At 44.9% G+C, this 17,249-nt stretch overlaps 2 protein-coding genes across 3 annotated transcripts; both read left to right on the forward strand.

Annotated features, from left to right (window-relative positions):
* The first annotated feature begins 995 nt into the window (after window positions 1–995).
* On the forward strand, window positions 996–4,421 carry LOC306782229 (apoptosis-associated speck-like protein containing a CARD). 2 transcript variants are annotated; one of them, XM_079275491.1, is made up of 3 exons: window positions 996–1,332; window positions 2,637–2,696; window positions 3,566–4,421. In XM_079275491.1, the coding sequence occupies exons 1-3, from the start codon at window positions 1,080–1,082 to the stop codon at window positions 3,829–3,831; spliced, it is 579 nt and encodes a 192-aa protein (XP_079131617.1). In that variant the 5' UTR covers window positions 996–1,079; the 3' UTR covers window positions 3,832–4,421. The 2 variants fall into 2 exon arrangements, with proteins under 2 accessions (XP_079131617.1, XP_079131618.1); XM_079275492.1 differs by lacking the exon at window positions 2,637–2,696.
* Window positions 4,422–5,805: 1,384 nt separating this feature from the next.
* Window positions 5,806–10,208, forward strand: LOC306782228 (apoptosis-associated speck-like protein containing a CARD). Its single transcript, XM_079275490.1, has 4 exons — window positions 5,806–6,121; window positions 7,475–7,519; window positions 7,965–8,003; window positions 8,864–10,208. The coding sequence occupies exons 1-4, from the start codon at window positions 5,869–5,871 to the stop codon at window positions 9,130–9,132; spliced, it is 606 nt and encodes a 201-aa protein (XP_079131616.1). The 5' UTR covers window positions 5,806–5,868; the 3' UTR covers window positions 9,133–10,208.
* The last annotated feature ends 7,041 nt before the right edge of the window (window positions 10,209–17,249 follow it).

The following is a 17,249-nucleotide window of genomic DNA, read 5'->3' on the forward strand; positions in this document are numbered from 1 at the left end:
AACTGGCTCTTAAGACTTTCCAGCTGGAACCTCCCTGCTCCTTGTCGGGAGGGAGGGATTGTCATCCTGCCACTTGACGCCATCATATGGTTTGTGATCTGCAAAACGCTTTTATCCTCCACGTGACTGCAGAGGACCCGCGGCTCCTCTCTGCGGTCCTTCAGCTCCTGACAAAACGTAAGAAAGTCAATCTTACTCAGATTCTCCAGCGCGTGCCTCAGCGCGCGTTTGATTGTAGACTGGACCATTTTTATTATCTGCTTCTAGAAGGATCTAAAGTTCAGGTTACATTATTGCCCGCCCAAAATGTAGGTTACGCCTATAAGAAAAAGAAGTGCTGCTTTCAAATGCTGTCGGAAATATTAATATTTGCCGTTCGCGAAACTCCTCCCAATCACAGCCTTACAGCAACCATAAAGCCATAAGGCTACATGAGATGAGAGAGAAAAGTACACTGCTGATACGGCAGACCAACCTTTGTCCATACGTCTCCCAATCAGAGCTTTACACGTGCTCAATCATCATAAAAGTAGCCAATTTTTTAGGAATTACATTCATTTTTACAATTAATCTAACAGTCAATGCAAAATTATGTATTTTTTTTATTCCTCTTTTGAATTAAAGATGTTTTTGTATCTTCATGAAATGACCCGAAACACTGACAAAGTCTGAATCTTGGATAATAATGGGAATAATTCTGAATATTTAAATCATACTGCAAACCTCTTATGAACTAAAAATAAATCAATTTCCATCACCATTAAATTATCATTTATAATGCTTACAGTCTGTTGCAAAGGTGCAAAGATAATTGGGATAGTCTTATGTGCTCGTAAAAACATTTGTTTAAAGCAATTCAACTATAACAATTATTATCAACTATATTCAACTATAACAATTATTATCAATTCTGTTATTTATCAATATATCTTGGGCATAAGATTTCCCGACAGCCCCTGAAGGCAGCATATGTATCTTTGCGTGTATATGTAGTTACATCATAAGGAAGAGAACCTTATTCTTCGTCCTCTGCTGATATCGAAACATTTGCTTGACAGTCCGGGATCTTTCGCTGAGAAATGGCCGCCAAAACCGCAAAACAGTTGATTAAAGGCGCGTTGGCGGACCTGTCACAGGTCAACTTTGAGCAGTTCCTCGACGACCTTTTGGACCGTGAAGAAGAGCCGCGGGTCAAACGCAACCAGGTGGAGGATAAAACCATCATCGTGGTCACTGATGTCTTGGTTTCAACTTTTACCGACACCGGGGCTCTTGCAGTGGTTGTAGAGTTATTGATGAAGATCGACTGCCACAAGGAAGCAAAACAACTCGGTAAATATCTCACGGCTTCATGGTTTTGATGTGGAATGAGAGCAGAATCTATATTCCATCGTTAAACCCTTAAAAGTGTGCTTGGAGATAATTAAGCGACAAAATGACCACGTTTAATTGGAAAGGTGGTCATTTTGCAGCACGGCATATTTTCTACAATATTAAAGTTGAAATTTAAAGTGAAAAAAATAGTTTGAACCAACCCGCCTTACTTTTTACTTTCGCTTTGGAGCAGTGTCGGACTCAACTATCTGAGGGTGAAATAAAGAAATAAAAGGTGTATCAGATGCATGAAGCAGGGTGGTAGGGCAGCTTATATGCACTTCATCACCTGTTCTTGCTCATTGGGCATCAAAAAGGGCTTTTTACTGTATTTGTTGCTGCTTCCAAACACACAGGGGAAACGCCCGATCTGCAGACTGTTGCCTGTAAGAAATAATAAAAAAAAACAATTTTCCTTGTTATGTCGTCAAAGTCTCTGGTAAATAAAAACTACAAAGCCCATGTGTGCATATGTCCAGTCGAGGCTTATTTCCAGCTTAATACAGCAAAATGGCACAGCTGCTAAATATAACCCTTTTCACGGCAGCCATTTTGATTTGTCATTGTAGGAAAAGCACCGATGTTATTAATTATTAATTATATGAATTATATTAACTGTCCCTAAGCTTTTCCAGTGAGCCAGCGTGCACAATACCAGGGCCTCCCATAGGTTGAATGCAGCTCGCATACATTTTGTTCATTAACCTGTGCTTTTCTACCATCTGGCAAAAACACAATATTAATTCGGTTTTACACCAAACGCACAAACATTTGCACAGACCAGTTAAAAATGAATCAAACATGATGAATATGTCAACAAAGAACAAGAACTGTGTATTTTGTCTCACATCACACGTTGAATGTGCTCCTTTACCAACCAGTATGAACAGGAAGAGAACTGGTTGAGCAGGAATACAAAACGCTCTGCTGTAAAATAATGTTTTAATGAGCATGTGTTCGGGCACGTTGCAGTTTTGTGTTCAGATATGGAAATCTTTAAGACTCTTTCAGTTTGTCCAACATAAAAAACAAACAGTTTTAATACACATATGAACATGTGATTATCATTTTAAGACAGACTTGAATAAAACTGAACCACCACATTGTACATAAACCATAAAGCAACGTAACCTTATGCACAAACCCAAGATCCCAGTTTATAAATCACAGAATGTTTCCTATAATCCTGTAACTCAAGTTGTAATTCCATCATGTTCGTTGTTGACGTCATCCATCATCTAATAGTCTTTCTATTTTGGCAGAGAAAGAGATTGGTGAACAGTCCCCTGTTTGTTCACCCGGAGCAGAAGGTGGCTGCACAGGTACTATGATGTCTTCTGAGATCATTTAATTCATGCTGCCTGTGATCAGTCACTGATCAGATTGTTTAGAACAGTAGAAATCCAGAATCTGACTTTGAAACCTTGTTGCTGATTTGCTGCATGGTTGTATATGTAGAACAGGTCTAACTGTTCTCCAAACAGAGCACCGGCTCAAGAAAGGAACAGATGAGTGCTGCGTCATAGTATTACACTTTAAATGAGTAGTTTGACACTTTGGGGAAATATTATTTTTTGGTGTTCTTTCTTGGAGTTGGATGAGAAGACCGCTGTGATGTTTGTGCATCAAGAAAAGAACTTGAGCCTGGAGACATTTAGCTTAGCTTAGCATAAAGACTGGAAGTGAAGGGAAACAGTTAGCCTGGCTCTGTCCAGAGTTTAAAAATCGAAACTAAGAAAAACTAAACGTCTACGCTAAGCTAAGCTAAATATCTATGCTAAGCTAAGCTAAATATCTATGCTAAGCTAAGCTAAATATCTATGCTAACCTAAACTAAATGTCTATGCTAAGCTAAGCTAAATGCCAATCTCACTCGTGGCAAGATGCCAATAAGTGTATTTCCCCAAAATGTCATCATAGATAAAATGTGGGAATGACATTTGGAGGAAACTTCATTTTGTGACAGTGAGATGTTCCCTTATTCATCAGCTGTAACAACATGTACTCGTCCTGGAACCCACATGCAGTTAAAAAACGCTCCAATGAATGCAATACACATGCAACTGAACTGTAGAAATCACTGTTACTTAATCTGAAGTCCTTATCTTAGAGTTGTATCAAGTTGGCTTCATGTTATCTGATAAATCTAATATGTCTAATATGTCTTTGTCATTTTTCCTTCTGTCCTCAGGGGCGGACTTTGTGGATGAACATATAGCCACGCTGATCGACAGAGTGAACAACATTGGAGCCATTTTGGATGAGCTCTTCCAAAAAAAAGTCATCACACACGGGGTTTATGTTGAAATCTCTGCCATCCCTACCACGAGCAATAAGATGAGGCAGCTCTACTATGGTGCCCTGCATTCTGCTGGACCTAAAGGCAAAGAAGTCTTCTACAAAATCCTTGAGAGAACGGAGATATTTCTCATTGATGATCTCAAGAAAAAGAAGTGAATGTTGTGCTGAAATGTATCTTTAGACCAAATATACAGTCTAATGGGCCCAATTTTGTAATACAATAACAACGGGGGAATTTAATGCTCTGTCTCTGTCGGGGTTTCTAAAAAGGAAAAAGCTTTTCGGCTTCATGTTTGAACAGCTGTTTCCTCTTCATGTTCCCTTTAAATTAGTTTCAATGTGTATGAGGCGCGGTGCCTCTTCTGCCTGATCAGTGAGGATCATGATGAGATGAGTTTTACTTCAAGGTTGAAAACCAGATTCATCAAAAGTTTATCAGACAATCATGTAAGAAATGAATGGAGGTTCTCACCAGACATGTAATGATTTTATCCAACAAACAACAAATGGAATGAAAGTCTGTTTTTAGCCGAATTATTTTAGTGTAAATTAAAACATGCTTTATCATAAATGGTTTTCCATAAGTGTTGCTTCTAAAGCAGGTTGAACCTTTCATTTATGCCATATATGTGCTATTAATCACTTTTATTCTGCCCAACAACAATACGTTCACTTTTGGAGGGTCATTTAAAATGTTTTCTATTTGGAAATCTATATACATTCATAATAAAGTCTTATGATTGCTATGTGTGGTTCTGACGTTTTCAGTGAATGGAGTGTTACAAATGTAATACAAGGCAAATAAAATGATGTAATAGAGTTTAGAAACATTTATGTATGTAATGTGATATGAATGTGAGGAGAGGCATGAATTGGTTATGGATCTCTCCTGTTGTCTGACGTTCAGCACATGTTACTGAGGTGTTCTGTATTCAGCGGTTTACTCTTAGAGGATCTGTATCCGGCCGGATGGAAGGAGGCTGAGAGCAGAGTCCTATTTTAATGTGGAACTGCAGCGATTTTACACATGAAGTCTGTTTACAGGTATCAGGGTGCAGAGTAGCTGCTGCGTCAGTGCCTTTTGTGGCCCTAGGGAGCTGTAGGATAAATAATGGCAGTTTGGGCTGAAGCCTACAAGCTCAAAACAGGAATTTGAGATGTTGATTCATTATTTTGCATCATTTATGGTAATTTTTCACGGGATAAATATTCAATAACGTCACTGTTATTAAGTGTAGTGTGACAAAGAACATTTGAGCTCCTCCTGGTTATACTACAACAGTTATTTGGGAAGAATGAGCTTTTGCATAATTGTAGTAGTAAAAGAAGTAGATCAGCCTTTAATATGCTTTTGCACATTTGCTGCATGCCAATATTCTATATTTCTCTTAACGCTCAATCACTCCCATGAAAAGACAAAAGTGAACGACTATTATTGTCTGTGTATCCAAAGCCTGCTAGTCTTCTATCTTGTCATTCTGTGCCACAGAGCTTCATTGTAACAATATAAACACATAAATGAGTCACATCGTTGCACTGGGTGACGTGGTTCTTCCACCAGGTTAGTTTCTTCATTACTGAAGGGAAGGGTTCCCTGATGGGTTGCTGAAAGCCAAGAAGGGATTTGAGGTGTGTGCGCGTGTGTGTGCGTGTGTGTGTGTGTGTGCCCGCGCACTCAAACACTTATGCATGTGGGGGTCTGGGAGAGGAAGTGTGTCCATCTGATGAATGGACATGAGCCTGAACTACGCTAATTGTTGTCTCATTCATTTTTGCCTGGGACAATCTCAGGTGTAAAATAAAACACCCAGACTTTAATGTAAATTATCTAAATTCAGACAGATGCTCAGTGTGGACACAATGAATGGAACTTTATGCCAATCAGATTAAATCAACAGAAAATGTTCAGAGCGAAAACATGGAATACAACAGGAGGGTTAAGTTCACTTTCTATTAATTCATGAATTAATTAATTACTATAATTGTTCATTTTTTACATTCAACTATAATAATTATTATCAATTCTGTTATTTATCAATATATCTTGGGCATAAGATTTCCCGACAACCCCTGAAGGCATCATATGTATCTTTGCATGTATCTGTAGTTACATCATAAGGAAGAGAACCTTATTCTTCTTCCTCTGCTGATATCGTAACATTTGCTTGACAGTCCGGGATCTTTCGCTAAGAAATGGCCCCCAAAACCCCAAAACAGTTGATTAAACGCGCGTTGGCGGACCTGTCACAGAGGAACTTTGAGCAGTTCCGCGACGAGCTTTTGGACCGTGAAGAAGAGCCGCGGGTCAAACGCAACCAGGTGGAGGATAAAAACTACTTAGTGGTCACAGACGTCTTGGTTTCAACTTTTACCAAGGCCGGGGCTCTTGCAGTGGTTGTAGAGTTATTGACAGAGATCGGCTGCAACGATGACGCAGAGAAACTCGGTAAATATCTTCATGGTTTTGATGTGGAATGAGAGCAGAATCTATATTCGGCTTGAGATCGTTAAACCCTGAAACGTGTGCTTACAGATAATTAAGCGACAAATTACCACAAATTTGAAAGGTGGTCATTTTGCAGCATAGCATATTTTCTACAATATTAAAGTTGAAATTTAAAGTGAAAAAAATAGTTTGAACCAACCCGCCTTACTTTTTACTTTCGCTTTGGAGCAGTGTCGGACTCAACTATCTGAGGGTGAAATAAAGAAATAAAAGGTGTATCAGATGCATGAAGCAGGGTGGTAGGGCAGCTTATATGCACTTCATCACCTGTTCTTGCTCATTGGGCATCAAAAAGGGCTTTTTACTGTATTTGTTGCTGCTTCCAAACACACAGGGGAAACGCCCGATCTGCAGACTGTTGCCAGTCATGTCCTCCCCCCCACCGTCTTTATGATATCATTCAGTGCAGCTCACTCAGACACGATTACTGGAAGAAATAATAAAAAAAATGTCCTTGTTATGTCGTCAAAGTCTCTGGTAAATAAAAACTACAAAGCCCGTGTGTGCATATGTCCAGTCGAGGCTTATTTCCAGTTTAATACAGCAAAATGGCACAGCTGCTAAATATAAACCTTTTCACGGCAGACATTTTGATTTGTCATATTAGGAAAAGTGCAGGTGTTATTTATATTAATTATATGAATTATATTAACTTTCCCTAAGCTTTACCAGTGAGCGTGCAAAATACCAGGGCCTCCCATAGGTTGAATGCAGCTCTCATACATTTTGTTCATTAACCTGTGCTTTTTTATCTGGCAAAAACACAATATTAATTCGGTTTTACACCAAACGCACACATATTTGCACAGACCAGTTAAAAATGAATCAAACATGATGAATATGTCAACAAAGAACAAGAACTGTGTATTTTGTCTCACATCACACGTTGAATGTGCTCCTTTACCAACCAGTATGAACAGGAAGATAACTGGTTGAGCAGGAATACAAAACGCTCTGCTGTAAAATAATGTTTTAATGAGCATGTGTTCGGGCACGTTGCAGTTTTGTGTTCAGATATGGAAATCTTTAAGACTCTTTCAGTTTGTCCAACATAAAAACAAACAGTTTTAATACACATATGAACATGTGATTATCATTTTAAGACAGACTTGAAGAAAACTGAACCACCACATTTTACATAAACCATAAAGCAACGTAACCTTATGCACAAACCCAAGATCCCAGTTTATAAATCACAGAATGTTTCCTATAATCCTGTAACTCAAGTTGTAATTCCATCATGTTCGTTGTTGACGTCATCCATCATCTAATACTGTCTTTCTATTTTGGCAGAGAAAGAGATTGGTGAACAGTCCTCAAACCCCGGTTCCAGTGACAGTGAGTTGTTTTTACACTTTTTGTTGACATGAGACAAAACTGTGCTTCGGGATTTAACCTTTTATATCTATTGTAGAATAGAAGTTTAGAATAGAATACAACTTTATCTTCCTGCAGAGTGAAACATTGTCTTTAGCTCACCTAAACATAAAAGCAATCAATATTTACACCAGGATGACATTTCCTGTGGCAAACTGCCTCCCTCTACATGTATGATGACACTGACTCGCACAATGTGTTTTAAAACCAGGAAGAGGAAGTTGAGGACAAATTAAGTGCAGGAAAAGCATTTGAGAGACAAAGTCTGTGGCTTTCATTCGTTTTCTAATTGTGTCATTAAATATGATCATTTTACTTGCTGTGTATAGAAACACAGTAGCATGTATGTATGACCATAGACCGGTCCATCGTTGAGCAATTTTAATTTTCCATAAATCTGTTTCAGCTGTGAGACCCTCAGCCGGAGCAGAAGGTGGCTGCACAGGTACTATGATGTCTTCTTAGCTCATTTAATTCATGCTGCCTGTGATCAGTCACTGATCAGATTGTTTAGAACAGTAGAAATCCAGAATCTGACTTTGAAACCTTGTTGCTGATTTGCTGCATGGTTGTATATGTAGAACAGGTCTAACTGTTCTCCAAACAGAGCACCGGCTCAAGAAAGGAACAGATGAGTGCTGCGTCATAGTATTACACTTTAAATGAGTAGTTTGACACTTTGGGGAAATATTATGTTTTGGTGTTCTTTCTTGGAGTTGGATGAGAAGACCGCTGTGATGTTTGTGCATCAAGAAAAGAACTTGAGCCTGGAGACATTTAGCTTAGCTTAGCATAAAGACTGGAAGTGAAGGGAAACAGTTAGCCTGGCTCCGTCCAGAGTTTAAAAATAGAAACTAAGAAAAACTAAACGTCTATGCTAAGCTAAGCTAAATATCTATGCTAAGCTAAGCTAAATATCTATGCTAAGCTAAGCTAAATATCTATGCTAACCTAAACTAAATGTCTATGCTAAGCTAAGCTAAATGCCAATCTCACTCGTGGCAAGATGCCAATAAGTGCATTTCCCCAAAATGTCATAAATGTGAGAATGACATTTGGAGAAAACTTCATTTTGTGACAGTGAGATGTTCCCTTATTCATCAGCTGTAACAACATGTACTCGTCCTGGAACCCACATGCAGTTAAAAACGCTCCAATGAATGCAATACACATGCAACTGAACTATAGAAATCACTGTTACTTAATCTGAAGTCATTTTCTTAGAGTTGTATCAAGTTGGCTTCATGTTATCTGATAAATCTAATATGTCTAATATGTCTTTGTCATTTTTCCTTCTGTCCTCAGGGGAGCACTTTGTGGATAAACATAGAGCCGAGCTGATCGCCAGAGTGACCAACATTGGACCCATTTTGGATGAGCTCTTCGAAAAAAAAGTCATCACAACACAAGAGGCTTACGATGCAATCTCTGCCATCCCTACCAACGTGGAGAAGATGAGGCAGCTCTACTCTGGTCCCCTGCATTCTGCTGGACGTGAAGGCAAAGAAGTCTTCTACAAATTCCTTGAGAGAAAGGAGAAATATCTCATTGATGATCTCAAGAAAAATAAGTGAATGTTGTGCTGAAATGTATCTTTAGACCAAATATACAGTCGAATGGGCCCAATTTTGTAATACAATAACAACGGGGGAATTTAATGCTCTGTCTCTGTCGGGGTTTCTAAAAAGGAAAAAGCTTTTCGGCTTTATGTTTGAACAGCTGTTTCCTCTTCATGTTCCCTTTAAATTAGTTTCAATGTGTATGAGGCGCGGTGCCTCTTCTGCCTGATCAGTGAGGATCATGATGAGATGAGTTTTACTTCAAGGTTGAAAACCAGATTCATCAAATGTTTATCAGACAATCATGTAGGAAATGAATGGAGGTTCTCACCAGACATGTAATGATTTTATCCAACAAACAACAAATGGAATGAAAGTGTTTTTAATCCAATTATTTCATGTAAATAACTGATTGTTATGTTGATGTAATAGAGCTTAGAAATGAGGGCTCATTTTTCCCTCCAGGTTTTTTTTAAATTTTAAATGTGCTCATTGATTAGACATTTTATTTATGCATGTAATTGTTCAGAGGGATACTTTCTGATAATTTTCACAACGTTGTGCTTCTTTTTCAAAACCTAACGTGATATTTACATAGGAGTACAGTATAGGGATCAGCTTCTCCAACAAAAGAGCCATGGCCAGACTCTGACTCCATGAACTCATTACAGAATCATCTGCATATTTAATCATGAATGTTTCCTGCAAAGCTGCCGTTTCACGGAGCGTCTTTCTCAATTCTCATGATTTAATCGTAATAAAAGCCCAAATGTTCACCAATATTAAAGAAGTTTCTTTTCATTTTGGGTTTCTTTTATGTACCTGTGGGTAAAATCACACTTTACTCTACCTGCTCATCAACAGCAGAAAGACACAGAGACCAGCTGATGACCACTGAGGAGCATTTATCTGCTAAAGAGACTGTGACGAGTCGACCCTCCTATCATACACGAGGTGCCGGGGTTGTGTCTAATCTGTTACAGGTGCTGAGTGGAGGATCGTCAGCAGGATGAGTCTCACCTGTGTCGGGGTGGCTCATCCTTAAATACCCTTTCCAGTTGGCAGGCGAGGGCGGGAAGGAAGACCTTTGTTGATGGGCTCACCGCAGTAGTTACTGTTATTTGTGAAAATGCTGTTAACATTGTGTTTGTGGCGAGACAAATAAACTCCTACTTTTGGCCGCCAGCTCTTTGTCTCCCTATTTTGTTCCAGTCTCTGAGCCGGGCTGTGACAAGACGCACATTAGATTCATGAAATGCAGAACGTACATTCAGACCAAAATCAGCTGACCAGACCAAAATCATATATATATATATATATATATATATATATATATATATATATATATATATATATATATATTGTGACAGCCCCCGGGGTGGACAGGGGGTTTCACGACAACACTGACCAATAAACACAACCAGTCGGCAGATAAACGGTTCAAGTGAGGTTTTTACTGAAGGTAGAGAGGGGAAAGAGGTAGGATAGACACTCAAGAACACAATGTCCGTTTTCCAGAGGGAGGGTCGGGGTCCAATTCCACGGGTCGGTGCACAGCGGGTATTCCTCAGACGGTCCAGGGCGCGGGCAGGAGCAGGGTAGTCGTACAGGCAGGGGTCGTGAGCCGGGCGGGTAGTCAGACGTTCCAGGGTGATCCAGGGGTAAGGCAGTCTTCTCCAAGGGTTTCTCTGTTTAGCTACTTCTTCTGCTTCCTCTTCCACTCCTACTCTCTCCCGGTTTCCTGTTGCCTGGGCCCTTTTGTAGTCCCCTCCTCCTCCTCTGATAGGGTGTGGTCGCTCCCTCGTCTCTCCTCCTCAGGTGTTGCTTGTTGGGCTGATGGTGGTTTGGCGCTCTTTTCCCTTCCCTGACATGGGGGCTCCGCCTCCATGTCAGGCAATATCGTCCCTCTATCACTGCCCCTCTGGGGTTGCCCCTCCGGCTGCCACATACCCCCCCCCTTAAATCCGACCTGGGGGGAGGACTGCTCCAGGAACCTAGGGCGTCCCGTCTTGACAGGGCGTCCGCGTTTCCATGAGCGGCCCCGGATCTGTGGACAACAGAGAAAGCATACGGCTGAAGGGATAAAAACCAGCGGGTGACCCTGGCGTTATTGTCTTTCGCTCGGGACATCCATACCAGGGGGGCGTGGTCCGTGACCAGGGTAAAGTGCCGTCCCAGCAGATAGTACTTCAGTTCCCCCAGAGCCCATTTGATGGCCAAACATTCCTTCTCGACCGTGGCGTATTTTGTTTCTCTAGGTAACAGTTTTCTGCTTACGTACGTGATTGGGTGCTCCTCTCCATCCCTCAGCTGGGACAGGACGGCACCCACCCCGGTCTCGGAGGCATCCGTCTGTACCACCAACGGTTGGGTAAAGTCCGGGGTCACCAGCACTGGTTCGGAACACAGTGCTTCCTTCAGCTTCTCGAAGGCGTCCTCGGTCTCTGCCGTCCAGACGATCCGATCTGGCAGCCGGTTTTTGGTGAGGTCCGTCAGGGGCGCTGCAAGGGCAGAGAACTGGGGAACAAAACGTCGGTAGTAGCTAGCTAGCCCAATAAAGGCTCGTACCTGTTTCTTTGTGCGGGGGCGGGGCCACTCCCGGATCGCGTCGACTTTTCCTACCTGGGGCTTGACGCAGCCGCGGCCGATGGTGTACCCCAGGTAGTCAGCTTCCCGGAGGCCGAGGCGACATTTCTTGGGGTTGGCTGTCAGCCCCGCCCCTCGCAGAGCTTTCAGGACTGCGTCCAGTCTTTGGAGGTGAGCCCCCCATTCCTCCCCGTGTACGACGATGTCGTCCAGATAGGCTGCCGCGTATTCTCGATGGGGACGAAGTACCTGGTCCATCAGTCTCTGGTACGTGGGGGGGGCTCCGTGGAGACCGAACGGCAGCCTCTTATAGTGGTACAGGCCCATGGGAGTAGTGAAGGCCGTTTTTTCCCTGTCTTCGGGGGCCACTGCCACTTGCCAATAGCCTTTAGTCAAGTCGAGGGTGGTTATGTATCTGGCCCTCCCGATGCGCTCTATCATTTCGTCCACCCTGGGCATCGGGTAGGCATCAAATTTTGAGATGGCGTTGAGCTGTCTAAAATCATTACAGAATCTGACTGAGCCATCTGGTTTCGGAACCAACACTATAGGGCTGCACCACTCGCTAGTCGAGGGTTCGATGATGTCGGCCTCCAGCATACTCTGTACCTCTCTCTCTATCGCCCCCCGGCGGGCTTCGGGGATGCGGTACGGCCTTAGTTTTACCTTCTTCCCGGGCTCGGTGATTATCCGGTGTTGCACCAGTGTGGTGTATCCGGGGTCCGGGGAGAACACGTCTCGGAACCGATCCACCATTTCCCGGACGTCCTGCTTCTGCCGGGGGGTCAACTCTTCTCCCACGGGTACCTCGACGGGCTCCGTTTTTCCTGGGGTTGTAGAGAGAGAGAAACAGAGCATGGCATCCCTACTCACCCATTTCTTGAGAAGGTTAACATGATAGATCTTCGTCGGGTGCCTTCGACCTGGTTGCCTGACTCGGTAGTTTACCGGCCCCAATTTTTCCATAATTTCATACGGTCCCCTCCATCGGGCTAAAAACTTACATTCCGCCGTGGGCACCAGGACCAACACCCGATCCCCTGGGTTAAACACTCGGGGTTGTGTTCCCCGGTTGTACACGCGGGCTTGGGCCGCCTGTGCCTCGGCCATGTGTTCTCGGACTATGGGCCAGAGTGATGCCATCCTCACCCTCATCTCCTCGACGTGGTCCACCATGGTGCGGTAGGGGGAGGGTTGGTGTTCCCAGGCTTCCTTGGCCAGGTCGAGTAGTCCCCGGGGTCGTCGACCGTACAGGAGCTCGAAGGGCGAGAATCCTGTAGACGCCTGGGGCACCTCTCTAATGGAGAACATAAGGAATGGCAGCAGTTGGTCCCAATTCTTACCGTCCTGGTCCATGGTCTTTTTCAGCATTTTTTTCAGTGTCTGGTTGAATCTCTCGACTAGGCCGTCCGTTTGGGGGTGATACACCGACGTCCTCAGTTGGGTCACCTTCAGCATGCCACACAGGTCCTTCATGATCCTAGACATGAACGGGGTCCCTTGGTCGGTGAGAATCTCCTCCGGTATTCCGACCCTGGAAAACAACATCACAAGCTCCCTGGCTATGCCCTTGGTGGCCATGGAGCGTAGGGGGATGGCTTCGGGATACCGGGTGGCGTAATCAACAATAACCAGGATGTACCTGTGTCCCCTGTTGGTCTTGGGTAGGGGCCCCACTAGGTCCATCCCGATCCTGCTGAAGGGGACGGTGATGATCGGCAGGGGCACCAGCGGGTTTCTGTGATGGGGTTGTGGGGCCACTTGTTGACATTCGGGGCAGCTCCGGCAGTAATCTTCGATGGCCTTTTTTATTCCGGGCCAGTGGAACCTGGCCCTCACCCTTTCCAGGGTTTTCTCCACTCCTAGATGGGCACCTAGGAGATGGGAGTGGGCTAACTGTAGGACAGAGGGTATAAAAGGACGTGGCACCAGTAACAACCTGAGGGGGGCCCCGTCCCTCATTACTACCTGGTATAGGAGCCCGTTATATATGGCGAAATGTGTGGGAGGGAGGTCTCTTACCCCGTCCAGTGGTCGTCCGTCTACGGCGGCCACCTGCCGAAGGGCGTTGGCTAGGTTGGGGTCCTCCAACTGGGCCGTCCCAAACCTCCCTGTGAGGGGCCCGGGTAAGATGGGCTCCTCCGGGTCCTGGGGAAACAGCCCGGCCAGCTCCTCTTCGTCGAGGGAGGGGGTATCTGCTTCCTCGGGGATGGGCGGCGCCTCTCCTTCGGGCTCACTGGGGCTGGAGGGTCCGTCGTTTTCGATGGCTGTGGCATAGACGTCATCGGGGTTGGGTTGGGTGGCCTCCACCAACGCCCGGGCCACGGCACTGGCGACTCCTTCCGATAGGGGATCGGTGGAGATCTCCTCCCCCAGCCCACAGATGGCTTTTTTTTTGTACTTTCGGGGAGGGGTCGTACCTGGTTTCACCACCAGGCTGCGCCAAAGCTCCTGGAACACGGGCAGGTCTCGGCCGACGAGCACCTCTACGGGGAGTCCTTCCACGACTCCTGCAGTGCCGATGTATCTACCCCTTGTCGTGTAGATCTCTAGGGCGGTGGTGGGGTATTCGCGGGTCTCCCCATGGATGCACGTGACCGCTCGGGTGCCGGTTAGGAGCGGGTACTGAGCATACGTGGGTCTCACCAATGTAATGGCGCTCCCGGAGTCCACCATCGCTGAGGCGTCGCGGCCGTTGACTTTGACAGGGGTGAGGGGCATGTGGTCCTCGTGAGTGGCCCAGCATCCTGTAATCAAACCGCATGGGCGACTCCCCTCACTGGCCGTGGGCATGGGCGCGTCCTGGCGGTGAGGGCATCCCCAGGCGATGTGCCCGATCTCGCCGCAGTGGTAGCACCTCCTCTCTTCCTGTCCAAACGCCGGCCGACGTCGGGGAAAGCCTGGGGGGAAGGAGGGAGACACATATTTATTTTCCTCCGTTTTAATTTTTTCTTTGCGGGTGGGCCCCTCTAATGTCTGGTTTCTTCCCCCACGCACTAAAGCTTGTGCGGCTTGGTAACCCTCCATTATTTCCACCAGGTCCTCGATGTTTCGGGGGTTTCTCTGGCCTGCCAATTTTTTTGCCTCATACGGGAGTGATCGGATGTACTTGTCCATGACCACGCGATCGGTGGGCGACACCTCGGTTGGCTCTGCGTGTAGCCAGGCCGTCGTGATCCTTTTTATCTCATGCATCTGGGCTCGCGGAGAAAGTGAGGCGTCATATGACCAGTCATGAAATCGTTGGGCCTTTAAGAACAGCGTGACCCCGCATCGCTGTAACGCTTCCGCTTTCAAAACCCGGAAGTCAACTTTTCCAGCGCGCTCTAAGTCCTGATACGTTACCTGCGTTTCATTGATCAAAAAGGGGGCTATTAACTCTGCCCAGTGATCTTCTGGCCATTTCTCGCGGAGTGCCGTTGTCTGGAATATTTGGAAAAAAACTTCAACATCGTCCGCTGCCGTTTGTTTGAGCAGGAAGCGCGCTGGATTGGCTCTCTCCACGGTATGTTGCTCCTGTTGGTTCTGTAACATGCCCTTGATTTCGCTTTGCATGGCCTCCGCGCGTTCTGTTTGCAATTCCATATATTTCTCCATTTGGCTTTGCTGTTGGTATTGTTGTTGCTGCTGGGATTGGAGGATTTGCATTTGTATTTGCATGGCTTGTTCGTGGCGCTTTTGGGTTTCTTGGTTGCTAGCGATTAGCCCCGCTAGCAGCTCTTGAAATGGCACCGGGGTGGCCATGCTTACTGGGTCGGTTGGTCTATCGGTCAGCGTTGCCAGAACCGGGTAGTGCCCACGTTCTCCACCAAGTTGTGACAGCCCCCGGGGTGGACAGGGGGTTTCACGACAACACTGACCAATAAACACAACCAGTCGGCAGATAAACGGTTCAAGTGAGGTTTTTACTGAAGGTAGAGAGGGGAAAGAGGTAGGATAGACACTCAAGAACACAATGTCCGTTTTCCAGAGGGAGGGTCGGGGTCCAATTCCACGGGTCGGTGCACAGCGGGTATTCCTCAGACGGTCCAGGGCGCGGGCAGGAGCAGGGTAGTCGTACAGGCAGGGGTCGTGAGCCGGGCGGGTAGTCAGACGTTCCAGGGTGATCCAGGGGTAAGGCAGTCTTCTCCAAGGGTTTCTCTGTTTAGCTACTTCTTCTGCTTCCTCTTCCACTCCTACTCTCTCCCGGTTTCCTGTTGCCTGGGCCCTTTTGTAGTCCCCTCCTCCTCCTCTGATAGGGTGTGGTCGCTCCCTCGTCTCTCCTCCTCAGGTGTTGCTTGTTGGGCTGATGGTGGTTTGGCGCTCTTTTCCCTTCCCTGACATGGGGGCTCCGCCTCCATGTCAGGCAATATCGTCCCTCTATCACTGCCCCTCTGGGGTTGCCCCTCCGGCTGCCACAATATATATATATATATAGAAGATTTATTTATTGAAAAGCAACAAATGCTGTTCAAAATTAGACAAAATGTAAACGTTTTTTTAAAAGGGCATTGTCATACGTCTTTTCAACGGAAAAATGCTCACTGGGACGTGTAATCTCGAGCCTGTCTGGTAAAGAGAAAATGTATCTCAAAATGTGCATGTACTGTTATTTTTGACAGTACTGTACACGTACCACATGCCGTGGCTAACTGGTTAGAGAGGGTCGTCTGGCAACCGACACATTTCGTATATGTGTAAATGTATATGACAATAAAACTTAAACGCACAGTACTTGAGTAAATGTACTTAATTACATTCCACCACTGGTTTCTCCGCAGTATTTGAGCCAGCACGTGACTAAAATCACCACAGAAAAAAATTAATTGATCCAAAAATTGCCCAAAAAATATCAATGATCATAAATACAGAATCATCTTTTCAAAATATTCACTCAATAGTAAAACAATAGCTGCAGGGTTCATCGTTCGACCATCCTTCTCTGTCCTGCACAACACAGCAGCTATAAATAACAAACGTCATTATTTCAAATGTGTCCTTTCAGTCTGACTCACACCAGAGCTGGTTCACTCAAAAGTCAGATGTAAGCCTCCTTTCCTATAACTTTTAATCATCCTCCTTTTCCACAGTAGTCACTAATAGAGGGTTTTTAGGTGATGCAGCACCCTGTGGTGGGCAGTTTGGTGGCCCACAGCAATCAGGCAGTAACGGCCGAGAACGTGCCTCTAAAGTTTCAGCCACCTTAAGCTCAAAAAAGCTATTTTCTCATCAGCAATGGCTTCCAACATGGAGAAACGTTCTCTGGTTATTTCCATTCGGGTATATCTGCGTCGTCACCTTTGTCCCTGCACCAATCAGGATTGAGCAAAGTGTCAATTAAAGTCTTACGTTTACAGATTTCTGTCTGATCTGATCAAACCACACTCACAAAATGACCTGATGGCATTTAGAGTTGTTGAGCATTGAACTCTAAGAGAAAGAGAGAAAAGACACACTTGTTCGTTGGTCAGAAACTTTCCACAACGTTTCATTTCCCCATCTTGCATTAATCAGCACAAATCCTTCCTCAGCTGTCTGCATGTCCTGTCGGGCTGTGACTCTCTTTT

Source organism: Melanostigma gelatinosum (assembly GCF_949748355.1).
Source record: "Melanostigma gelatinosum genome assembly, chromosome: 9".
Classification (NCBI taxonomy): domain Eukaryota; kingdom Metazoa; phylum Chordata; class Actinopteri; order Perciformes; family Zoarcidae; genus Melanostigma; species Melanostigma gelatinosum.